The sequence below is a fragment of the Parus major genome, chromosome 2 (genome assembly GCF_001522545.3).
Source record: "Parus major isolate Abel chromosome 2, Parus_major1.1, whole genome shotgun sequence".
Classification (NCBI taxonomy): domain Eukaryota; kingdom Metazoa; phylum Chordata; class Aves; order Passeriformes; family Paridae; genus Parus; species Parus major.
The window spans coordinates 50706155-50733456 of NC_031769.1; the positions used below are offsets into that span (position 1 = coordinate 50706155).

The 27302-nt window shown below is 37.9% G+C and overlaps 1 protein-coding gene across 6 annotated transcripts in view; it reads left to right on the forward strand.

The window, feature by feature from the left end:
* Positions 1–27302, forward strand: part of TPK1 (thiamin pyrophosphokinase 1) — a 296764-nt gene that overhangs the window by 116665 nt on the left and 152797 nt on the right. For 5 of the 6 annotated variants that reach the window (XM_015619881.2, XM_015619882.2, XM_015619880.2 and 2 more), the window contains one exon: positions 22813–22885. The exons of the other annotated variant lie outside the window; for it this stretch is intronic. In XM_015619881.2, coding sequence (XP_015475367.1) covers positions 22813–22885 — 73 coding nt within the window. The remainder of the gene's footprint in view (positions 1–22812; positions 22886–27302) is intronic. 6 annotated transcript variants of the gene reach the window in all.

The window sequence follows — 27302 nt, forward strand, 5'->3', positions numbered from 1 at the left end:
GTTGAGAGGAATTCTTTGCTTGAACTCTTCAGATTAAACTGAGTATTGTTTTATTTAAGACATCTTATATTCAGGCAAAATTTAGGGCACTGATGCAGAAAACACTGAATGAAATTATCTGAGTATAGAGTTACACATGAAGAGTACAATGATCATTTCATGTCTTTAAAATCTATTCATTGTATGATTTGAGGAGGGTGTGAGACAGTCGTACTCATGAAATTTTTGCTTTATTCATGTTGGTATGAGAATATGCTTCAGTAATGTTTTTAAAAAAATATAGCCTCTGAAACTGTGAGGTCAAAGCCAGCACCTTGGCTGCTAGTGGTGAAGAGTTCTTTGATTTAAGGGATTACTGTCCAAAAGCCAAGGAAGTTGAAAGCTCAGGCAATGCTTTATTTGTCAAATGGCTTAAAGGAGATCTTTTACATCAGACATCTTTGCCTGACCTAAAAACTGTAGCAGTGTTTAAAGATCAAAATTAGAATCTTGAGTTTATCCTAATAAATTCTTCAGGAGTGTTCAGAAAATACCTCCCTAACTACAGTTTCCTCCTTTAGGAAATACCTTACCTGGGATACATTTTTAAATTTTTAGAAAACAGCCAGGCACCAACAAATTTAAAGAATCCAAAGAAATTTATCTCTCAGTGTTTGGAAAGATTAATCCATTTGAAATTACATAATGTGTTTGCTTCAGGTAGTGCAGATGAGAAATTCCCAAGATTCCTCATGATCATGTAATTTTTTGCTTTTTTCATTTATATGTTCAATTTAATTACTTTCACTACTCAATTGCATTTCCAAATACATTTATATTCCAGTAGCTGTGCACTGTTAAGTCAAGATTTGTTTCAGAAACAGTGAAGAGTTGAGGTAGCAAGACATGAATATCATGAAATATGCATAGTTTCAGTCCCTAATTTAAACCAAAATTAGCTTCCTGTATTGGAAGGGATTTCCTGAAAGTATTAGGGCAGTAACATCACTAGGCATGTCAGATTTATTTGGTCTTTAAATCAAATGCTTACAGAAATTATGAGAGCTGGAAATATTGGTCTATTTTTTTACTGCTGTGTTCATCTTCATATTAAACAGCTTTATAAGCCAGACCAAGGAGTATGTATTCTTCTGGATTAAAGAAGTTATTTCTATTCACTTAGTCATCATATGCTATAAAGGAAAAATCTGGGAGTTACACAACCATTAGTTCAGATTCACTTGAGAATTTTAGGAGGGGCAGAAGTATTCTTTTGCATATCCACAAGAAGTAGATATTATTTTGAGAGAGAGACCAGCAACAGAGTTTACTTGGAGTTGCTTCTAAGTGTACTTACTACATAAACCGTAATAGAAAATGGGAAAATTGTTTGGTTTTTTTTTTATCATTCCCTCAAACTGAAAATCAAATGGCAGATAATAATAAAATATATGGTATTATAAATAATAGCAGTATTGAGGTGAGACTAAATTACTCTTCATGTTGAATTTCTGTTGCTTTTGCTAGTCAAGATAGTAATTGTAGAATCATAGTAATATTTTTAACTAAAACTGATGGGAGGTGACAGTGCTGCCTGTTGTTGTGACCCCTGAAATTTAGATCTCTAATAGGAAGAAGGCTTGGTTAGATCTTGCCCTTACAGAAGCAGTGAAATGGCTGGCTTTTCACCCCTGAGGTACATGTGTGTACATGGATGTATGAATGCCTTGTTTCTTTTATGTCAGGAGACAGTGGAAGCAAGTTCCTGCCTTACTACAGGACCATGCTTTCTTTACAGAAGAAGAGTAGAGAAAAAGCAGCCCTCTGGATATGATTCACAGGAGGCTGATGTAGATGTATCAGGTTTTGTGTAGATCAAGAGTGAGAGTATTGTCTACAGGTTAAAATGGAGAACTGGGAACCAAGACTTTTATTTTGTTCCTTTATTAATTTGCTCAAAGTAATGCAGTGAGTTACAAAATCATCTCATATTCTCAGTTAGTCACCTTTAAAATGCAGGAAAATAGTTCTAAAGAATAAAATGTTCTCCTCATTCACATGACCTCATCAGAGTTTCTGATATTTCCTTGTTAAAAGATGAGCCTATCAAAGGGCTAGGTATCATTCCTCATGAGATCAGTATTTAATAATGAATAGTAGGTCCTAGGTGGAAGCAGTCTAGATCTCCATGAGTGTTCCAGGGATCTTCATGCTTTGGCATAAATCCACTGTTTTTCTTTCTTTTTTTGCATACCTCAAGATATTCAAAGATGTAATTAGGATTGTTTCAATCGCATTTCAGTCACATCAACAAATACTGTGTGAATCTCTGCTTTTTTGGAATGATTCTATTATTACTTAGGAGTAGATAAGAAGGACCAAGACAAAAAGTCTGGGGAGATGGAGTGATAAGCAAATACAAAACAGGTGAACAGTTCAACTTTAGAAACAAAGTCTCCTGGCTACAAGTGAGGTGCTTCACTCTGTCCCAGTAAGAGTACCATAAACCAAGTTTAAGTTGCCAACCAGGAAATCAAAGGGTCACGATTTGTCCAGAACAGTAGTTCCAGGGAAGAAAAAAAAAATGGGGGAGGCTAAGAAAAGGAGAATAAAGGGACACTTTCAATTAATCCCAGGTCTTTCAATCAGAGGGTTTGTACTGCTTCATCTCATTCTTCAAATAGCTGTATCTCTGCCCCAAGTGTACTGTAAGCAGAGGAATGTCATTGCCATCTGGGTGATTTCTGGCTTTATGACATGGTAAAAATCATTTATGGCCACCCCAATGCTTGAGGTTAGGACTTTGCAGTTATAAAATATCCATGCATTGTGTCACATCTGGAATGAGCAGCTTTGAAAATACTTCTGAGCTGGCTAAAGAGTACTCAGCACTTTATAGTGGTTTGGTCTGTTGTGCCTAAGGAGTAATTCTCAGGATCCAGGAGAAGCTGGCTTTGTGTGTAGTGTTAGGGTGAAATGTATGCTTTTGTTTCCTTTGCCTCTCTTGCTATCAATAGAAATTAAGGATTAAGCCAGCAATGCTTGTTTTTATGGAGCAATGCTTTCTACAGATGTTTGGAGCAGTCTGGGGACTGGGAGTTTTCCTATTCTTGACACAAAGCAAAACTAGAAAGTTCTTACAAGCCTCAAATCAAGCTGGGTCTTTGCTGCAATACTACTTGTCATTTAAAATTCAAAGTACAGATTTTATACTGAACATGGCAAGAATGATCTTAGATTTGAAAGCAGCTCTGTTAAGACTTGAGAAGAATGCCAAGAACAGTATTCAATTAGGGAACACAGAAATCCATGTGCTATCAATGCCCTAAAATGAATGCATGTTAATAAGTGACCTTGAAGTTGACTAATCTGCACTGTTGCACTTCAGACATTTAGGGAGGAATTGCTAGTGCTGTAACACCCGTTCTCTTTTTTGGTTTTCTTTTTTTCATAGCCTTGAAAATTCTGGGGAAGAGCAAGTATTGTCCCTTGCAGCTGACTTCAAATCACAGTATATTGCTTAATGGGACTGAACACAAAAAATACCCATAAATAAATTATTCAGATTAGTTTTTGCTGTTTCTAAAATGTTCTTTCAGTAAAGTTATTAGTGATTGTTGGAGCATAAACATATTCTGGGTGTTTATTGCTCGGTTTTCTTTCCTATTCTCTTTCTTCAGTAGATTCTTCTCTCTTTTTATAAATATGTGAAAGCCAGAAGTTCTGACTTTTAACAATTTGCATTCAAATGGACACTTTCATTTTCAGAACAGATGATTGTATTCTTCAAATCTGTTTAAATTTAGTGATAGTGAAGCCAGAAGCTTGCGAATAGGGGGACTTTATGTATCATAGAATATGATAAGCAAAACTTGAGAATATAAATCCATTAATCTTTAAACATTTTTTCCTAGTTATTCTGGTAGGATTTGTTTTTAAATCTAATTGTATTCCAAGAGTGGTATCATTTTACAAATGGACTCTTTTCATCTTTTCATTTAAAAATGTTTTGTGCCACAGTTGTTTTCACAGAAAATGCGGTCAAGAGCATGGAACTCTGTTCTAGAGCTATGATCAAGGCTGCTTATTACAGTTGATAACAGAGAATATTTAATAAATTCACTTTTTAGGGCCAAGAGTTGAATACCCTGTGCTTCTTCTGACAAGGATAAACTATAAATCAAAAACTGCAGAACCAGTTGCAAAGCCATCCACGTGAAGGGTTGCGCATCAATTAATTGCTGGTTGATTAAAAGTTGGACTAGATAAGGTTGTCAGCAAATTCCATCATTTAAGACAAGAGGGTTAATCCTTGTTGAAAAATTGGAGCTCTGAGCCATCACAGAATCAGTTTTGTTCTGCTACCAGAAATAACTTGGTCAAGTATGTAGGTAGTGTGTACAGTGGTACCTTCAAAGCTGCTCTTGCATACAGTCATATTCAAAGAAACTCAAATCTCCTTCAACTCACAGTTCATACAAAAGTCACACTCATGGGTGTGCACACTCCTCTCCAACCACCATACTACTTGCTTTATTTAGGTAACAGCCTGGGCTCCATTTTTCCAAAATGGTGGAGGAAAAAATCTTGTAATGCTTTGAGTTAGTTGTATTAAATTGAGATAAATTGCTGTCTCATGCGTGCAGACTTTAAAAAAAAAAGTTTTAGTCAGTATACCTGAAAATGTAGTGAATGTCAATTATAGAGAAATGTAGAGAATTCTGATTTTTGAGGAAGAAAGATCTGTTTTTGATAACAGATAAAATGAAAATACATCAGGCATTAATGTTAAAAGATAGTCAAAAGACTGTTGGAAATAGTATTAGGTGTACAGAAATATCTTGCCTACTGATCCCAAATAAATGAGCGGAATAATATCTGATCATACAGCAGGTAGATTAGATCCGAGGTTACTGTGTCTTAAAATAAATGCAAATGCATCAAGGTCCTCTGGGGTTGTGTTTTGATGCTTTTCTACCTGTGTGGGACATTCCACACAAGCAAGTCCAGAGGCTATTTGCAAACTGGTTTTGGTGCCTCTGCAGAATCCTGGATGAGTATCAGCACATCCTTCAGCTCTGACTCATTAACTCAGCTGTGAAATAGGGAGTGTTTGGACTGAAATATGCACTAAGGCACTAAGATGGTTTCTGATACTAGTATGAGCATCTTTTGTGTGCTGTGGGCAATGCCTTTACTTGCAAATATTTTCCATTTTTCTTATCTTTTTGTAAGCACTTGTGTACATATCAGCACCTCAGGAACAGATTAGCACTGTGAGGATACGACTAGAAGAGTGAACTTCAGAGAGATGAGAGAAGACAGCAGTAGATAAAGGGCTGGACAACAACTCTAGCCTACTACCAAAATATCCTGTATGTTGCCAGACAGTCTGAATATGGAAGCATTCAGAATAAAAATACATCTGTACTGCACTAACTCTTTTTGGCTCAAATAGGGGCATACGTATGTACCGTACACAGGAATTAAGTGGGCTAAGGAAGAGGCACATTCAGCTTTTATTGGCTGTGGTGCAATGTCCTTGTTTGTTCCTCTGAGTACCAAGGAATATTAAACTGACTATGAAATAAAAAAGGTCAGACAAATAATACTTAAGAAAGAAGACAGCCAAACATGGTCAAAAGTTATGTTTTATTCTAGAGAGAGAAGAAACAAACCAAGACTGACCAGCGACTATCTCGGTGGGCACACAGCATGAAGATCATGTAGAAATTATGTTGTGGCTTTTTTTCAGGATTTTGAAACTACCCTGGTAAATGAGGGGAACTGCAATTCCATGCAAGCTTGTCAGTTTTGTTCTCTTTTTAGTGTTACTTATGTATTTTTCTTTGTTGTCACAACACAGAAATACATGGGGCTTGTGCTTTTGAATAGGGACCCGGGTCTCCTTTTGTACAAATTCAGGATGTTCTATTGACTTAATTGTTAAGATATTAAGCACTAGATGCTGAAGCAATTACACCCTCTCCATGCATTGCCCTGAATTCTTGCATTATAACTAATGTTTTACATGATGCATCACTTCTCCATGGTGATTGCAAGCAGGATAATCACCACAGCTGGATCTAATGTTTTCAGCAACCTGGTATTGTTCCAACAGCCTGTTAAATGGATGGAACAAGAGCAAGACTCCTACTGTTACTTTGTCAGTAACCACATCTTCCAGATGTGGGAGTCCATTTTTATCCCTTATGCTTTAAAAAAAAAAAAAAATCCCAAATAAAACAAACAAAAAAAACTTTTTTCCTCTGTAAATATTGTTTGAGTGTCTATTATTCTGATTCCAGCATTGGCAATAGTCACAAATTATTACTGCTTACTGTATGTGAAGCGACTTTGAGGTGCCCACACAGTCATCAAAATATTTAATTATTTAGTATAGTAGCAATAACATCAGGAATGAAATTAATCCTGTAGCAATAAATTATTCTTGGTCTAAGAATAATTCTTGGTCTAACTCTTGAGGGATATCCCATCTACACAGAGTGCTTAACTCTTAAACTGTCTGGCTTTCCCTGGTGGTTAAGAAAGTCCAGGTGGAATAAGTTTCTTTCTTTTGAAATTAAGCTGAGTGGGGAGTTGAAAGTACTGACATCACATGCCTAATGGGGATGTGTAGATGAGATGTTTTGTACCACAGAGTAAACATGTGCATGCAGTTTGGTTTTAATTTTCTCCAGTGTTTTGATCTCTGTGTAAAAGGTAAATAAATTTAAAAAAAAAAAAAATAGAAGCAATAAAACCCCATATAATCTCTTCCCCTTCACTTACTCATTATGTTTTGCATAAATTAGAGTGACTATCTAAGTGAAAGAAAAGGTATGGATTTGCAGTCTGAGACTGGATTAACCCATTGGTGTGAAAAGACCTAATAGGATGCCAAGTGAAGAAGATTGATAAGGATCAGCAGGTTAGAAAAGGTGTATTTTTAGAGTGCTTGATGTATGAAACAATGATAGAGGGAGTAGCAATGGCAGCAGATAAAAGACTGTGCCTTTGGTCTTCCCCTATTTCTTCAGCGTAAAAAAGAGACTGGTATGTGGGTGTAGCTCAAAAATATTTTGTATGAGACCAGTAGGATTTTTAGGTCGGCTTTTGTTCTTTTGGGGTTTTTTTTAAGCTTGTGAGTGGGTAGTAGAGTGATTGCTTGCTTGATTGATTGATTGATTGTTTCTGCAATTTGTGTGTGTTACAAGTCTAATGACATTGTTCAGTGGTGGGCATCCAGCTGTGGGTCAGAGCAGTGCCTGTGGTTGTCATTCCCTCTGCACAGAAGTGAAGCCACTCTGCAAGGGCTTGGAATCTTAGAGCCTTTATGCACCAACAGAACTCTGAATATCTCTGTTTCTTTGTCAGCAGGATTTTTGCCTTGGTGTTTGGAGGATCTAAACAGGTTAGGGACAGACATAATCTAAAAAAGGCAAAATTGGGAGGGAGAAAAACAGGGCACAAGGAAAAAGATGGAAAGGGAATGAAAATGTTTGTGATACTAAAGCTGAAAAGGAGAAAATACACCTAACTAATAACTCCAGTGGAGCTACTTTTATTCTGTAACAAGAAAGAAGAAAGGAAGGAAGGCTTTGTTATTTTCCTCTGCAAGTTCCAGCAGTATCTGTGGGAGGATTGATGTTTTCTAATTTTATAAGCTGCAGCAGGGGTGTTAAATATTGGTGACAGATCAGATTGGAATCATGCACATGAAAGTATTTTGAGTAGTGAGAGAAAGACAGGCTGCCCTGAAAAGACACCTGAAAAGAGTCAGTAAAGAATCCAGTGCCTTTTTTTTTTCTTTTTTTGCTACAACATCATCCATGAGGTTTGACAACAAATGGTTGTAATTAATGAAGTGACAGATGTGGATGTCAATATCTCTTCTTTCTGATGCATTCAATTGTAGGAAAAAAAACAAAACTGTGCATAAGGTGATTTTGGGGTGGTTTTGTACAGGAGGGAATTGTATGAGAAGCATGCATGGATTGATGTGATTTTTAGCTCTCAGAAGGAATTCTCAGGATGGTGAAGAATCCATTTTGGAGTGTTAACATTCCTAGCAAGTGAGTTACTGGACCAGCACCTATTCTGCAAGCACCAGGCTGCTCTGATTGGGACCAAGGGGCCAACATTAATCCATCATTCAAAGCTTTGCAGCAAAGCAATGAAAGCAATTGCATGAGCTGTGGTTCTGCCCCTCATCTTGTGAAAAGGTTACTGCTCTCTGATTTCCGTTCAGAGTCACAGTGTTTCAGCTTGAACAGCACTTTCTGACAAAGACAGGAGCTGGAACTGTACTACACTGTCATTGGGCTTAGTGGGATACTTAAGCTTCTGCTGGCTTAAACAAATAGGAATTAATTGGACAAACCCCTCTGCATTTCATTTCTCCCTCTTCTCTGCCCCACTGTGAAAGTAATCGGGAAGAGCATTCGTGATCATGTTTACTGTAATGACCCTCTCCTCTGGGGATACACTTGTGGCATCTTTTAATGTTAATTTAGTATTGATTTATGATTCTAATTGGTATGCTCTAGCTCTTGTTCATTAAGTGACCACATGCAGGGTTCTCGTATTTTGTGTGTTCCCTGTAAAAACCTGTGCACTTCATTAAATCTCAGCATTAAAGGAAGTGTTTCCAGGCAGAGCAGTATTCCAACAGCACATTGCAAATGTGCAGGAGGGTCCCAAGGTCACAAACTCCTTTCAGAGGTTAATTAAATCTGAAAGAAAGATATTCTGTTGTAATTAAATAGTAATGAATGAGAGGCCAGGAATATTTGGTGCATAATGCAGTACCATGAGGCAAAGCCAAAATCATCTGCAAATTTATTGTTTTATTTCGTATTCTATTATAAAATACCCTTGGGTGTCAATGTAATTTTTATTCTCCCAACTTGCCTGTGACAGAAGGGGGATTAAGTGGTCAGCACTGTCATGCATATATGTGATCATAATACCCCTCAGTAGGGGTTTCAAGAACTCTAATAGCATTCCCAGTATGCTGAAGAGGGCTTTCATCAGGAGTATGATGCCTTCCCCATTCTGTAGGATCACACTTTTAATCAGAGGGGGAAGTGTTTCCTTTGCCACGTTTGCACTGGAAAAGCCGTGGCAAGTTTTGACTTCTTTTAGTAGTGCCAGCAGAAATACAATCATGTTCATGACCCTGTTTAAGAGCTCATCAAAATTTCCCTCTTAGTTCTTGTGCTTCTGGGATTTAATATTTCATCCTGTTCAAGTGCATTGGGCCGGATCATGGCACAGGACCATACACAAGTTGTCAATCCAAGTGTAGATTTTTCTTTATTGTTTTCCCCAACCTTCTTCGAAAACTAGCCAAGTCCGACATTCACACGCTGGCTTGTTCCACTCTGTTATCTCTGAAGAGTTAATTATTTTAATCTCTAAACATATTATAGGAATCCAGAGACCAAAAGCATGAGTACCAGTAGCTTGTAGCTTTAATTCCTTACTTCTGTGTTTAAAAAGTAATTTTAATTACTTTATTTTCTCATCTGAAAGCTGCACTTGCAAACTGCCTTTCCCACATTAAAAGAAATAAATATAAAGAATAGAATTAAAAGAATAAATGTTCTTTTCCCACAGTAAAAGAAATAAATGGGGAAAACTGCTCCTACAGACTCCTTGGATCTCTTCCATGCACCAACATCAGCCAGGAGCACAACTGAAAAGAAATGGCCCTTTGATTCCACAGCTTGGTCTCTGGAAAAGCTGTATTGGATCTTGAATGCTGCGGCCTGCCCTTCTTGGGCCTTGGACCTTGCTGTGACCCAATGGCTTGGAACAAAGATGCTCTCCACCTCCTTCTCTATCATGAGCATACCTAAGTAAGAGAGGTAGTGTTTTTCAGAATTAGGGAGCCACATAGCCTGAAACACTTCTGATAGGATCCCCAAAAACTGCTGTTGTGTGAACTGCACCTGAGCTTCATTGCTACCTAGAGAGAGTGGGTGCGCTGCACTTCCTAGGGTACATGGAGCTGAATTTGAAGGTGGCAACAGTCCAAAATCTTGGTGTCTTTTTATCAGCATGTAAGTCCAAATTCCAATTTATTACCAGCTGGCTGGCTGTAGCTGGATGGTGCAGGCTTGTTTTGCATTGGAACTTAACAGGTGTTTAACAGGATTTAGACAATGGCTTTGCTTACAATGAAGTAAACTTCTCTGTTGATCTTCAGGAGGATTTTCCATTTTTCTCCGAGAACAATTACAAAAGTAACCTCAGTGAGTTTTTCTGCCATTCCAGTAAAATATGTATCTCTTACCTCATTATCAGGCAGATAGGTCTAATCCTCCTAACTTTACTCATTTTTCAAAAACTTAGCAACCTGAGAATTAATGCCCTGCTGGTATTAAAATGTGTGGAAAGAATTATCTAGTAGTGAATTTTAGACTGCTGGAATGGGCCACTCATTCAGTTGAATGACATCTTCTGTTGAATGACATCTCTAATGATGGTTACACTCCATGGCACCTGTGGTAGTCTTCAAGCTGCTCCCAGAGCATCTCAACATACACTAATTCAAAGTGTCCAATTCACAGCTCATCTGTGTCCAGTCTTTTCCAAAGTATTGCCAATGCTGCTTCCTCTGTCCCTTCTTGTAGTGCACATGGTGCAGAAGGCAGCAGGGATATTAGACCTCTGAATGTCTTCCCTAAGGAACAACTACTATTACTGTATAAAAAGGAAATAGCTTTTAACAAGAGCTCATCAGTGCACTTGTATTATTTATAGGCAGATCTGTGTCCTTAAGATCTAGTTCTCATCCTATAAGAAAAGTTAATTAATGTGTTGAAATTTAATAAAAGATTAAGTCAAAGTACTTATGACAATAATAGAACTTAGTAGAATAGCAGTTAAGGGTTATATAATTTTTTTAATCATAATAAATTGTGAAGTTCATATGGGGGTATTATTACATTTTTTTATAATAAGGAGGGCACCAACAGCATCAGAGTTGACATTAATTTTTTTACAGCTACTCTACTTGATAAAAAATTATTTGTGCAGAGGCCAAGACAGGGACTTTTTTGGAATGTGTTTTACTTATCAAGAATGAGGTATTTTCTGTCTGAGAGTGCTTTTAGCCCACATAGACAAAAAGAGGAAAAGGAGGAAGATTGAGGAGGAGAAAGATTGAGAACAGAGAATTCTATATCATGTGTATGTTTGTAATGTTTCTAATGCCTCAATCCTGTGCATGGGTTTTGTTTTTTTATCATGATTTCCACTTACAGATAAGCACAAATCTATACATTGACCTGTCTTGATCTCGTATCTGTCAGGTAGCTAGTTATCTCAATGCTTTCATTTGTGCTCTTAAGTGGCAGTAAACCAAATGCTGCAGATACAAACAGGAGTGACACAGGTTCTCTTCAAACCTTCCCTCCACAATATGATTTCCTTGCCTTTGGTGAAACATTAATAAGGACAGCTAGCTTAACTAACAGGCAGTAGGAGCGTGGTAGGTAGATCCCAGCCGCAGCCTGGGTTTTAAAAGCTTAATATCAGTAGTAGCACAAACCTACTTGCTCTGCTGAAAATTCATTGTAGCACCCTAGTCTGACTAATGAGTGGGGGGAGATGGACAAGCACACACATTTCTTTCTTGAACACACTTAAGGCTCTCATATGTGAAGCTGGCAATGTTCTGGAAACAAGCGCAGCAAGCACTGCCATTATAACTACTACCAGTCTCTGAGCTGTTTTAAAGCTAGCTCAGATTTATATACACTTCAGTCAACCAAGTTCTCGATGTAGCCTTGGAGACCCTTCACAGTGCCCTTTAGATGTCTCTTGGTCATGTTTGCAGGCTGGTTTCTTTATTATTTTTTTTTTCTTTTTTTTGTGTATAGTTCATGTTTGGTTGGTGGTGGTTGGTTTTAGATTTTTTTTTCTTAGCAAAGATTATGTGGAAAATTACTCTGTTTTGAATGTACTAAAATATAACAAAATAATTTTACATCCTCTTCTGCTCTATGAATTCTAAATGTAATAATGAATTTGCTTCTGAGCTTGAGTTTTGCATTGGACTCCTTGTGTGTTCTGACTCACCAACTGTGTTGCCAGCTGCATTGCATGTAGCTGGTATCATATGGAGCTGATACAGAGCTTCCCCCTCCCTGGAGAGGAGAGATGCTGGCTATGTGTGCCAGGCAAGGCTGTATGTCTGCAGGTTTGAAGGACTGGGACCTAGTGAGGATTTTAGCACATGCATGCAGATTTCTGGTGCAGTGATAGCTGTAAGGCCTCACAGTGGTAGAAATATAATGTGATCTGAAGAAAGGATTACTTGCAGACCTTGACCTCTTGCAAAATTTTCCTGCCTTGATGTATTTATCATCCCTGGAATTGTTCAAGACCAGTCTGAGTGGGACTTTGAGCAACCTGATGTAGTGGAAGGTGTCCCTTCCCATGGAAGCGAGGTTGGAACTAGATGATCATTAATCCAATGCCTGTCATTCTGTGAATTGATGTTAGCTCCTTCTTCTCAGTTAGGACTGCCAAGTCTGTACAACACATAAAAACCAGCACAGACTCCTGTGATTATGAAAGCTATTTTATGCTGAGCTGAGGATCAGTATTTCCTTGGTAAAATTAGTTTAACAAGCAGAAGGTGAAGTTTTGGTAGGTCAAATGAGTACCATGTGTTCACAGTAGCCACCTCGCAGGTATGAGAGGTCTGAAAGGATATGGCTTGCTTCATCCTTTTAATATTTATCACCTGTGGGTTAATTATGAAATAATTAATATGAACCAGATCCTTGGCTTTTGTACGTTACCTTGGCTTGATTAGCTGCCAATTAGTTATTCCAGCTGAAGATGGGAAAAGATGGTGTCATCTGAATATCTCCATGACAGTTGTTGCTTTCAAGTGGTGAAGGAAGCTCTGAGAAGCAAGAAAGATCTCAGGTTTTGACATGGTATTTTGGCCAGTGCAAAATTTAGGGGTTTTTTCCCTTTAGGAGTATTTCCCACCCTTACACTGGACAGCATGGCTGTGTAATTACACTGTCTTCTTTCCAGATTAGCCATCCAGGAGCTTCCCTGTGGTGATGGGGGTGGTAATGGCTAACTTCTAAAACAGGCTTTTTTTTCAGGAGACATTGGAAGTTGTGCTGACTGCCAGGAGGAAGAACCTGACTGCAGCTAAGCTAAAGCAGAATTTTAACAGCTAGAATAGCATTTAGAATAGCATTTCCTTGTACTTGGGAATTTTTAGGAAAGCAGACAGCCCGTATAGTGGCCAGGGTGACACTGCAGCAGGTTTCCTTACATTGCTGTATTTCCTTACAGGTAGGTTAGTTCACTAATGAGCAGTGAAAAGAAATAAAAAATTATGTCTGGAGAGTCACTGTCAACCAGACATCCTTTTGCATCTATTAAGGTGCAGAGCAGAGGTATGAATTTAACTGTTTGGTATAGCAGTTTAAATGTTTTACAGAAGCAAATGTCAAGAGAGCTGATTTTACCCTGGGTGAACACATTTTGTCAGTCCATCATTCTTTATCCTTTATAAAAAGTTTAACAAATAAAACCTTGGTAGAAAAACTATTTCAATTGAGTACATCAGGCTGTGATCAGAAGGCAGATTTATTGCTACATGAGAGTACCAGCTTTATTTTGTTTCTTAATTTCATCCATATGTCAAATAACTATAAAAGGTGGTTTTATTCTTTAATTAGAGCTTCATCAGAGACATTTTAATTGCAGCTGTGCTCATGAAAACGGTCATTTGAAACACTTTTAATCTAATGAAAGAGAGAACTGCTTGTGTGTATTCATAACTGTAAACCTGCTGACTGCTAACTAAAATATGGCACTGGTACCTTGACTCTGTAGAGGTGGTGACACAGTCAGAAGAGCAAAACAAGGATTAAAGTGAGTAAAATCTCTGCCAGCTGCAGGAGCTTTACTCAGCTGTGATGCTCCAGCCCACTGAAGACAGGAAAACTGGTATACTAAACAGTCTTTCACCAATTCCTTCAGAGCTCTAAGCCTACCTTTCATCTTTTCAATTACAAACCTTAAAAGAATTTCTATTAGACTTTGCAATACATTGTTGTTTTCTAAATCACAGGTTCCAGAAAATGAAACAGAGTCATCCATTGTACACCTAAATTGTGTAGAAATGGGAGAATGCTCCCTTGAGTTTATCTGATGAAAGGGAGGGTGCTTTTTGGTAGAGGTTACTCAGCATCAAATAGACCCCAACTCTCATTTTGTATGCACATTTATCTTCTGCTGTCTCTCTAATTAATGCTGCTGTGCTGTGCTAGGCAAGAGGTGCAGATACCTTTTGAAATGTTAATGATCTGCTGAAATATCCTGGTTCTCTGTCAGCTCTGAGGAGGCTGCAGCAGAGGTCAGCAGCAAAAGGTTTAATAAAACTTCTGCCTCCCAGTGGCTTACCAGGTTTCAACCATACAGAGACAACAAACTACAAACAGCTGTCTATTGCTCTGTGTCTTTTCTCCATTCCCTGCCACGGAATTTTGGGCTCACACCCCCCAAAAACATTAAGTGATATGTTTTGTTCCACTGTGGAGTCCAGGTGTTTTCAGGATCCTGAATGCATTGTTTCTCTGCAAAATATTATATACCTTATCAGTTTACGGACTTGAAACTTGAAGGAATTATATTAATATGTTAGAGGTGCTCAAGCACACCTTCACCAAAATGAAAAATGGTTTGCTCAGTGTCTGCTCTACAGGCTATAGAGCCTAAGAAGCATGTTCAATAACTGTACAGAATCGACTTTGCCTTTCAATAATTGTGTTGTTATCAGATGTTCTGGTTTTCTCCTGAAGACTTATCTTCTGTGTAGGTGTTTTTAAAATAAATTTTTGTATGACAATTCACTTTTAATGGCTGATCATCCTACTTATAGCTAAGTGTAGAGATGTCTCTTCAGTGGCCTCAAAACAGAATATCCATCTATAAAATGATGTGTACAGGAAAATCAGCAAAGAAAATGCAGGCCCAAAGAGGAGAAGCATAATGTGGTCTTTTGAAAGATTTCCTCTTGTCTGCTTGGAACAAGTTGCTCAGGTGATAAACCTCTTCTCATTGCACTCATGACTCATTGTATAGAAATGGCTCTAGAGGAGCTCTGCTGCAAGCTACTTACTTCAGTTTCTAGGCCTGAAGAAGCAAAGGGCTTCTTCAAGCACAACCTTCTTTGCAAAGATGTTCTTCCCTGGTTTCACAAGTATGTAAACAGACACTAAACTCAGGGCAGGTATTTAAGGTACTCTTGTGAGAGTAAGTAAAATAATGAAAGCAAGGAAATCCCAGTGAACATCTTTCACAAAACTTCTTGTTTGATTGTGCTTGACTTTTAAGTGTTCTTAATGATGTGAAAAGAAAGGACACCTAGAGTTTAAATACTAGTCATTCAAACTGACTTTTGAAATGGTATAGTTCAGTTTCCAAGCCACACTTGACATTGTTAGTGACTGTCTGATTAGATGGAAAATTATAATATGCCTTTTTCTAGCATTTCTGGGAAAGAGGAGGAATTGCTTATCTTGCCTTGGAAAAGTGTGTTGCCTTGTAGCAGCAACATCTAACTTGGGTGGCAATCCATGAAGCCCTGAGCCTGGTGTGGCTTCTAGTGCCATCTATTTGAAACTGGTTTCTAAATCCGTTTGTGTAGTTTGTGTCTGCTCTAAGCTTGCCACATTTTAGATCACATTCTTTTGATTCTTCATGTGCAGTATAAAATGTTAATAAATAATGTACATTTCTTTGACATAATGGCTGATTTTTCTCAGCTTTTTGAGCAAATTCTGTCATCTGTTGCTTCGACATGAAGAGGGAAAATGGTTTGGGGGTCTTGTCAGTCTCTATCTTCTCAATGAGTCAGATACCCTCACCTGTCAGAGGCTGCAGTGCTTTTCTCCCCCCTTTCCTCTGGCCTTGAGTCCTAGAAGACTAGAGTCTGGCACTTCCAGACAAGTATTTATGCTTTGGTAATATTCAAAATCATGTGCTTGTGGATGGCTCGTGCTGAGGGACTGGAGCATTTTCTGCCACTGAGTCAATGTGCTGCCCTGAGCCATCTGCCCTATGCAAGGATGAAAACTCATGGCTCAGCTCCCTTTTTTTAAAATTCCTTTCACCAAGGATCCAACAGCAAGGCATGGTGCTTGAGCCTGTGCAATGCTGAGTTGTGCTGAATAGCTTCACTTTAATTTTCTCTAAGATCATATATTGTCATCAGCTAGCCTTTATTTTAAGAAATACTTCAGTCTATGAGTAATAAAAACAAAACCACAGGTACTTAGCAGTGGTCCCTGGGAGTTGCTTTTTCTGAGCATACTGAGTTTTTCATTAAGTGCATATACTTGAACACAGGAGGATGTTCAGCACCATGGCAAACAAGTGAGTAGTTCTTAAATCTCAGAGCATGACTAAATTTCATACTGTATCAATTGCAACTGGAGAAAAGTTTCAAATATTAACTATTAAAAAGAAAAATGCAACAGTTGTAGCTATCATTAACACTCATCTTTGTCACTGAGGGACAAGGTTTTGAGGCAGGGTGTAAGCTTCTTCAGTTTTTTAATGATAAGGGGGGAAAGTTGGCTCTCCCCTGTGGAAGATGTCCCACTGATGTGTGCTTGGCATAGCACTTTGAGCTGAAGGTAATATGTTCTTCAATTTATTTTAGATACTTTTTTATTATTTGCAAGGTGACACTGCATACCAGACAAGCATAAATGAATGCATTATTGCCTTCATATCTTCACACGCTTTTATCTTTTTCTTTAAATCGTAGGGTTTGCAAATGAACTAATACTTATATTCTCTTTAACACTAAGCTCTTTAAAAAGTAAGGAAAAAAGGGACTGTTTTTCAAGGTTGCCTAATATTCCAAGTACTTTTAGCCACATAACTATCTGACTGCAATATGCAGATATGCTAATAGTGTGCAAAGAATTTAGGTTATCTGTATATGTTTGATGTCTGCATATACTTGCTTTCTTTGTTAAATTTCTGTTCACAGTGTTGTACCTCCTCCCTTTTTTTGTTTTTTTTCTTAAGTCTTATTAAATCACATCTGGATTTATTGTAGTGTGCAAAATGCTGTTGGGGACTTGTTTTATGTAAGCTATTTCATAATGAACATTAGGGCTTATTAAGGCCTTTGAAGAAGGCATGGGAAATAATTGGGGGTTTTTTTGTTGATGTTGTTTTTTCTCTCCAAATTCATACAGAACTAGCACATCATTGTCAGTTCCACCCTACTACATTGTTTAGTGATAAGGGAGGCTTTGGGGATTCAAACAGCGGTGATGGGAACCATGGAGCCAGAAAAAGTAAGCTTACTGTCTTCAAGAGAGTCTTGATTGGGAAGTAGAGCTAAAGACTGGGCTTTAGCTGTTCAGTAAAGCCTTATGATAATAATAACTTATGGAATCACTTGTGTCATCTGTTCAAGATCAATCAAACCAAAATTCTTTTCTATGGTCAGTTTGAATTCATTAATTGTATTAGTATTTTAGTGTTTGGCTTCTGAGCTGCAGGTGTGACCCTTTCTTGTGGTAACCTTGCAGGTAATGCATAGAGGGATTTATAGACTGAATAGACATTAACTCTGAATATATCTCTATAACTATCTGACATTTCTCCTTTACCCAGGAACTCACCTCTGTGCAGCTACTTGGAGCATCTGAATATGCTGCTCTGAGACAATATATAAAAGGCACCTGCTCATGCTGTACATGTCTCTGAGAGTTAAAAAAGCACTTTGATCTTCACAGCAGATAACAGATACTTTTGAGAGATTTAAACAGACTTAACACCTTTCTGATTAGAGCAGCCCTCACTTACTCTTCCTGTCAAGACGTCAGGAGGGCAAGCTGAAAGTGCACCTTAACAGTTAGCAAACATAGAGTTGAGAACATGAATTTTTGTTTGTTGGGGTTTTTTTGTTAAACTGTGATTTTAATGCTTATCCTGAAGCAGTGCTAGAATTTTATCTTCTGTATTCCCAAGTACTAGATGCTTACAAAAGTCAAAGTTGACTTTGCTTCATGTTCAGTCTGCAGCATTTTATCATCACTGATTTTTATTTTTATTTTCCACAGGGATATAGCTTTCCTACTAGTCCAGGGTAAAAGACACCCATTTTTGAATTTATTTTTAGTAGTGAAGAAAAAACATAGGGAGCCCACTCTGTGCCCTCAGATGATACAGCTGGGGGACACATGGTTTGTCTGTATGGGATTATCTTCTGTGCTGTAGCTGAAGGAGTCAGAGGGTATGCAGATACTGCCTTTAATGCTCATGTCTCTGATGTTAACATTTGTTTAAAAAAGGTTAATTGCATGCAATTATGTGCTAAAGGAGCTGCATCACAAGAAAAGTCAATAGTACTAGGAAACTGTAACTTTGAATTAATGATAGAGCTGAGCAGTTATGCCCAAGCATTTTATTTAAGAAGGCAGCATGGTTGTGGTTTTTTTTTTTTTTAGTATAAACTGCTACAGTGTGATGTTTTGTGTGGGTTTTTGTGATTTTTTTTTCTTCTTCATAACTGTGTGAAAATGCATATTTAACACTTCACACTGAATTCTTAAAGTGAGTGAATTAAGAAGCAAATATTCTGATGTTTTAAATTTAAAACACTGTTCATTAGTGTTGCATATTTAAAAACAATATTGCTCTGTCTATTAGATGTATTACTTGAAGGCAAAAGGCACAGTTGTGCTTGTTTAGCATTAGGACCTCAGAGTTTAAATAGCTTCTATTTATTTTGTAATCTGTTTATGATAAGAATCAATTGCTGCTTTATGGTGCTGGTGACTGAAAATTTATTGGGGTAAGTGGAAACTATGCCCAACTTGCTGGAATCTCTCCTTTTTTTCCCTCTACTTTCCAGCCCAGCAACCTGAGAGTTCATAAAACTCTTTGGTCAACATTCAGCTTTTATCCAATTTGTGTAAATCGTCTAGTTGATATCCATCTCCAAACTGCTGTGAAATAGTGTTGTTTTTCCTTCCTAAGCTAGATAAACCTTTAAAGGTTTCATGTGGAAACTATGAGTTTTCTATGTAAAATATATATATATATAAAGTTCAATAAAACATAAGTAGTCTGGTATTGAAGAGCCTTTGGGTCCTTATCTGAAGGTAATCATGGCCCTCCTGGCTCCATACTCATTCTAGATGGATGCAGTATGATTCTAAAGTACCCTGATGAGGAAAAAAAAGGCAAGTCCAGACAACATCAAAAAATACACACCTAAATCCAAACCAAATAAACCCCTCAACACCCCAAAAACCAAAAGAGATTGAAAAGAGTAAGAAAAACTCCAATTGGCTCAAACCTCTGAAGATTTTTTGTTGCCCAGTGCCTGGTGTTATGCTTCTTGACAGCTCTACCAAAGACTTGGTAGACTAGACTGATATCACACGAATTTTATACTTTCAGTCCCATTAGGATTAAGGATTTGGCTCGCTCCTGATAAATGTCAATATAAAGCAGCAGAGAATCAAGCCAGCTGAGCTGGTCATGACCTTATATGCATAGTGATAATTAATAGCTAATGAGTCTGATAAAATATGGTTCTGAAATGCAGTAGACTGTATCATCTAGACTGTTTAGAAATTAAAATTTTAAATTGCACTAGGAATTAAAGACATATTTTGCCATCATGGGCAAAAAGTTAAACTCCTTCACTGAAGGATGTGTGTCAGATATGTCACTGAAATATGTCATCTTCAATACAGTTATGCATCAGAATAAGAATTATTCATGAATTTGAGTTCAAAAAGCAGGAAAACATGGGTTAGACTAATATAATACCTGGTTTTAATCTGTACTTAAATAAGGGCAGCTGTTTCAACTTTTATGGAGAGGCCTTTCTTGTTACTTTTCTCCTGACATATTTTCTTCCACTTAAATAGAAGTAAGCTGGATGTGTGATTCTCCTGGGCCTGTTCTGCTGCACTAGAGTCTGTACTCAGGAGTAAATACAAAACTGTACAAAGCTATATGAGTTCACACACACAGAACTATATGAAGACAGACAAGTCAAACCCAATTATTACAAAATATTCTTGGGTTACTTTAGTATGAAGGTTTTTTTTCCATATACCTCTCAATTATTCCCCCTATTTCTGTATCAGTGCTTATCTCTGAGGTCAGTCAGTCAAGGAGAGTTCTTCACACAATGAACTTTGTTCACTTGTGTTAATTGGAAAGAGCCTTGACTCAGATCTGCTCACATTGATCAGGCAACTTGTTCCACATAACTCAAAAATGCAGCCTTTGACTCAATACTGAATGTTGCCTCACTTTTGTAGGTTGCATAGTCAATGAGCTACAAAGAACAGCCATCCTCCCTCTGAAGAGAAAGCAGACATTTCATGTCTGTGAGGCAGACAGTGAAGTTGAGATTTAGTAATTTTTTTTTAAATTCATCAGGCATGACTTTCTGAACTTTCCCTGTTTCTGGTGTTTCTAATAGGTAAGGTGAAAAGAAGCAGGAATTCTTCTTTTCATCATCATTAATGGAAAGCCTAGACATCTCAAAATTTTGAAGTCCCAGCCACAATTACTTATTCCCTTTAGTGGCATCTGGTTTTGTGGTTGCTCCAAGTGAATGATTTAGAGAGGGTATGTGGAAAATGTACACAGAGCTTTCTGGCAGAAAAGATGTGTTCAGGAAGCACAACCAGGAGCCCCAGCAGAGCCCATGGGTGGTGCAACTGAAATGCCTGTTCCTTCTGCTTGGAAATATTCATAATCAAAATAGCTTTTTGATTGGAAATTGTTTTACTTTGGATGAGAACAAAAGCTGTGAAGCAGCACTTGATTCTTAGAAGACACTTTTTTTTTGGCTAATTCTTCTCCCACTTATGGCTCTTGAAACATTCAGGAGAAATAGTTGATTATTTAAAAGCTCTGCAATTTGTAGCTGCTGTAGAGGGAAAAAAAAAAAAAGAAAGACACTTTTGGATTTATGTATGGCATTTCAGTAAGATAAACAACTTTTTCATCACAGTGGATATCTATGTCATAGCAAGCTGGCTTTCCATGACAACGGGCTGCTGTTCTTCCTGCCCAACCTGCTGGAACACCTCCAGGGCTTGCATTCAGGGCCACCACTGAAATGCCTAGAGTGAGTTTATTTCTTCCTGATTGAAACAGAGCCATTAAAAGTAATTATAAAATAACAAATTGAAAGAGAATACCTGCAGGTTTTTAAGCTTGTATACAGGAAATATTTCATTAGGAAACTCATGGAAAGGTAAAAACCAGCTATTTAAATTTCAACTTTTGCAAATGTGGTATTTTTTGTACATTGAAAATATCAGTATTTACAATGAAGGAGCAAACCTAATTTTCTGTTTAGTTTTGAACTGTACTGATGGAGACATATGAGACAGAGCACTGAAGCATTTGCATTTCTCCTACTTGATCCCTGTGTCCTCAGTCAAACCCAGTGCAGCAGGGACTGCCTTTCTCCCTGCAGTGAATGTGGGACCATCAGTTCTGGAGGGATTATTTTTAGAATATATCCTTTTATAACAACCTTAGTAATACTAGAGAGCAGGGAATTTGAAATGCCATAGTTGCACATGACTTAACTCGCAGCAATTGTACTTACCAGCTTCTACTGGAACAGCTTTCAGTTTTCAAAGAAAATGGTGGCCAGTTACTATGGATTTTCTTTTGAAATCTTTGCACAGACACAGAGCATGAGATTTTTTTCAGTTTTTCTGGTGTGAGGAGTTTCTAGATCCTGCAGCATTCTTCAAAAATCATGTGGCAGAGAAAATATGTCCCGATATACTCTGCTCAATTCCTTGTAACAGTTCAAGCTGGAAACTAATTTGCTGATGAACTCTCATCCCCATTGTAAAGTATGGTAGCTGTGGAGTAAACTAAAATCACAGCTTTACTTTCAAACCTCAGTGCAGCTAATCTGTTGAAACAGTGGAAACACTCACTTGTCAGCTGCTTCTTAACACTCAAAAAACTGTTCAAGATGGAAAGCTGTGTTGAGTGTTTTGGGGGGCATTGTGATTTTTTTTAAAAAAAAAAACTTGCTATAATACAGCGGATGTTTCATTATGAATTTGATACCAATTTGTACAATAAATATTTTTAAGCATTCTGCAAATAAAAAGCAACATGTGGCAAGATGAGATAAATATCACAAAATTATTTCCATGTGCTGTGCAGTAATATTACTGTACAAATGATGGTTAGGAATTGAAATTAAGTTCATGTGAGTTAAAAATCACTGAGCATTTGGCTTCCGTATTTTGGGAGTATTTTTAATAATCAAGAAGAGTATAAACGAGATGACATCACTAACAACTAAAATACAGGTCCTTGAAACATTTATGGCATACCAGCTGTCCAAGAAGCATCATCATCATCATCTTCTGACAAATGATATCCTCTGAGGCTTGATGTACAGCACTCAGATATGCTATTTCAAACACTTTGCTGACTGAATGATACATTTGAAAGATATTTAAAGTTGTCTTTCTAGGGCCAGGCAAATGCAAGTCTTTCCAACCTGAAGAGATATATAAGTGTCTAAGAAATGTGCAGCTCCCTCAGCAAAGGGACAGTAGATTTACCAGTTTTACATTTTGTTTGTTACCTTATTTTATATCACCTCACATCAACTTGTTTTAACGTTCTCTTAAGGAACTCATATTCCTGTTAGAAGATTAATGCTTGTACCCCTTAGTATTCTTGAGAAAATAAACATCAGATATAGCAAGATGGATTATTTTTTCATTTCACTGCTTACTGCTTTCATTTCAGCTTCTTGCCTGATTACATCAGTGGTGATTTTGATTCCATTCAGCCTGAAGTCAAGGAGTACTACAAGGCCAAGGTAAATTAAATCCCTTTGAGTTTTTGTGTGATAGAGCATTGTAAGATCCAAGCCATTAGTGCTGCCATAGGTCACGAAGTGATTCTGGTTCCATTGCTTCCTTTGAGGCTTCAGTTGTAAACACCTGAGAAGCTCAGAAGTTGTGCTTTGTGACTCTGTACTAATGCTTAAAGCAAACATAGGAGGTGTGGTACTGCCTGAATCCTGCACAAGGTGAGTTTTCATAGTATCAGGTGATGAAATAGATCGTATGTTGCTAGAGATTACAGCACCTAGAAACTAGGATAAAACTTCCTGAAAAACCTGTGAATCTGAAAAATCTTCTTTTGCATGGTGAGATACAGAGAAATAAAGATTAACTTACCATGATTCCCACCTGGTGGGTACCTACATACTTTCTATAGCTTCTCGGTGTGCTATTTGTAGGATATGACTTTACCTTTTTAGGGGAAAGCTGCAGATGGAGAAATGTCTCTTTCCTCACCCACTGAAGCATTGAATTACAGTCAACGACTTTTGCCACACTGGTGGAGTGCCCTCCTTAATGAGTTATTGGATAAATTGCTGCCTGCATTAATTTATTTGCAGTGAGCAGCATAGATGTAAACTCACTTTTTCTCAGGTCTTAGGGCTCAAAGTTCTGCCTTTACCTGACTCTTTGGTATTTAACATTTCACCTGCCTAATTGTGACAAGCGCAGTTCTTTACCCTGGCATCTTGGACAGCAGGCTTCTGCAAATTCAGAGTTTGTCTTGACAGACCAGCTTACCTTTGCAGCAGGCTGCTCTTGCAAGAGGAGTAAGTGTTTAATCCTTCTGAGGTAGTTGACTTAGTCTGCTGCTAATTCATGTATAAAAATAAAATTTGCTTGAAATCTTCCCTGTTGGACTTGGGATTAAATGGTTAGAACAAAAGGTTTCAAACTGTGAGGGAAGGGCTGAATGAGTGTGTACAGCAGGATTTTAGTCTCACACTGGGCACTGTGGGGTTTTATTTCCATATTCTACCTCATTTTTTAGAATGGAGAAATGTGTGATGGTTGTTCATCTCTAGGAGAACCGCTCGAGAAAAAATCTCAGGAATCTTTAAATTAAAGCTTGGAAAGTGAAAATAAAATAAAAATAAAAATTTTGGATTAATACTATTCACTACAGACTGAAAATTCATGATCTGTGAATAAATTAATTCAAGAAGTATTTGGGCAACAGTCTTGGGTACTTGGTGTGACTCTTGGGGATGATGCTGTGCTGGAAGTTGGACTTACTGGTCCTTGCAGTTCCCTTCCGACTCAGCTTTTTGTGTGATTCTGTGAGTCTGTAAAAGGGGAAACTGCAAAATGCACTACTCTGTTTGACGTGGACATGGGCAACCCCCAGTACTGACACAGGCTGGGGGATGAACAGATGGAGAGCAGCCCTGGGGAAAAGGACCTGGGGGTGCTGGTGTTTGGGAGGCTGCACATGACCCAGCCATGGGCACTCCCAGCCCAGAGAGACAAACGTGTCCTGGGCTGCATCCAGAGCAGCAGGGCCAGGGAGGGGATTCTGCCCCTCTGCTCTGCTCTGCTGAGACCCCACCTGCATCAGCTCTGGGGTCCCCAAGATGGACCTGCTGGAGTGAGCCCAGAGAAGGACTCCAAGATGATTAGTGGGGTGAAGGGATCAGGAGATGAGGCAAGGCTCAGAGAATTGGGGTGGTTCAACCTGGAAGATAGAAGGTTTCAGAATGACTTAATTGCAACTTTTCAGTACCTGAAGGGAGCCTAAAAGAAAGATGGAAACTTTTGACAAGATTATATAGTGACAGGACTAGTGGGAATGGCTTCAAATTGATAGTGGGCTTAGATTAGATATTAGGAAGAATTTACTCTCAGGGTGGTGAGACACTGGAACAGGTTGCCCAGAGAAGCTGTGGTTGCCCCACCCCAGCAGTGTTCATGCTAGGTTGGATGGGGCTCTGAGAAACCTGGTGTAGTGGGAGGTGTCCCTGCCCATGGCAGGGGACTTGGAACTTGATTTTTTTAAAGGGTCTCTTCCAACCTGAACCATTCTATGATTCTGCAATTAATGCACAGGGGCTGAGCTGATAGGAAGAAGTAATTAATCAGGATTTTAAAGGTGTAATGGACAGCATCATCTGCCCTACAGAATCCTTGCCTGGGGTCTTCATACAAGACTGAGGAAAATGCAGATAGACTTTGGAATTATAATTTTGGGTGTACATGGTAGGAAAAATAATTTTTTAGATTTTTAAATTAACTTGCCATAATCAGAAAATTTGAATGGTAAATATGGGTGTCTAAGGAAATCTTGAGCAAAAAATATAATAAAACACAGAAATTTGAGACAGGCGTATATTTCTTCTCTTGTAAAGCATCTTGTTCATTAAAGCACCCTCTGTAGTCCAGACAATTTCCAAAGTCACTGTCTTTTGGAGATGCTGTATATATTCATGACTCAAAATACATTAGGACTGCTTAAAACAGGCTGTGGAGAACTTCAGGTGAGTAGATCAGCGTAGCACCACTGACTTTAGGGAAGCATCATGTTGCCAATTAGGGTTGCTTCCCCTACCATCCTTCCTTACCCACATGCAGATTACACCCAGAGACAAGATAAGCCACTATCACTAGATAATATTGCTGTGTTGTTTGTATTGAAATACATAAAGATTGTAACATCAGGATTTTAGAGATCTCTTTCCTTGGTTAACAATCATGTTTGAGTACCTGGTTTTTGGCCAGACTTGTGCTTTGGCTGGCTCGTGAGCTGCCGCACAACAGAACCAATATCTTATAAATCCCACAGGACACTTAGGCTGAACTTGAGTTTGCAGCAACATCTAAAGGCAAAAGTTCTGTTTTGGAAAGTATCTGTGTAACAGACTTCTGAGTGGGATGTGTAAGTGAGGAGTTAAGCATTCTTTTTGGGAGAGAATAAGTAAGCATGTGTCAGAGGTTATTTAGCTTTTTATTTTTTGTGGTCTTGGTTTTGCCTCATTGGATTGTCAAGGATGTACTTGTAGTCTTCTATTAAAATTTATTAAAATATTAGAGATTATTTCCCCCATTTCTTAGAGTTAAATAATGTTCAAACTGAATAAAACTGCAACACAACTGAAAATGAAATGTCATGTTTAAAATTTCTTTTTAAAATTATATTGCACTATAAATTAAGGATAAAGAATAGCAATTTGGTATTCATTATTCTGTGTATTTTCTGTCATTGTTAAAGTAGAAATTGAGAAGAGGTTTTTTACTTTCATGATAAATAAGCATGTTCATGTGATTCCATAATAGATGCGCTGGCATTCTTTCTCTGTACAGTCTGAAGAGCATTGGAAATGACACTGCACAATGCAGGGAGGATTTGTGGTGATATTTCTGTCATTGCAGTTTCATGCTTTTCTTGCTTTGGCTGAATGTTTCTATTATTGAAACCTTTTAAACATTGTTCTGAAGTCTAAGCAGCCATTTGTATTGTTATGCCTCAAACAAGGTTCTGTTTCTGAAGTCTGAAGTCCAAAGACATTATCTAAAATTATGCCAAATCTGTACTTATGCTTAGAAGCAGAAGGTTGAATCCAATGCCCTTTGAAATCCAGGCTATGCTTTTTATTAAAAATCTGGTTTGGCTTTCCCGCCAAGCAAACTTCATGGGCCTTGAAAGGCTGCTGTAGAGTTAGCAGGCTCTGCTTCAGATCTGCAATTAAATGCTGTGAACTTATTTATAAATCCACTTCTTCTCCTGTTCTTTTTTCTTTTTGAAATCGTGTAGGGCTGCTTATTTTTTCAGGCAGTTCTGCAGCTGTAGCACTTTCCTATTTTCATTTCCATGGCTAATGGTTATCAGGGAAGTAAAAAGGTTTAATAGGTAGGGTGTGGGTATTGTATTTTTGTTCTATGATGATGCACCTATAATTAGATTTACAAAATATATTGGTAACACTGATGTAGTGCTTTTATGTCTCCCTAACACCTGCACTTTCTGGATAAACTAAATGTTTTAGGCCATGTTCCCTGCTTGCTTTCCAAGGCCAAACTTTTTAATAATTTTATTAAATCACAGCATTAATTGATTTGCCTCAGTTATATTACTATAATTTAAAACAAAGAAAACCATTAAGTTTTTATGTGACTATTTTAATTTATCTTTTATCCCTGAATGTTACATTTTTTCTAGTACTAATTTTTAATACAGGATCAGACTTCAGATATTAAAATGCTTGACTCATTTACAACATTCTTGTTAGACTGAGCAGTTTTCTAAGAAAAACATGGTTCATTTTAGGGCCTGATTCCTTTGTGTAATGTTTTAAAGTTTCAGAAGGAACTCTCAAAGTTGTGCAAGTGGATCTGAAATATTCAGTCTTGCTGTTGGGCTGGCTACTTCTGTTCGACATTCACTTCTTAAGCTTC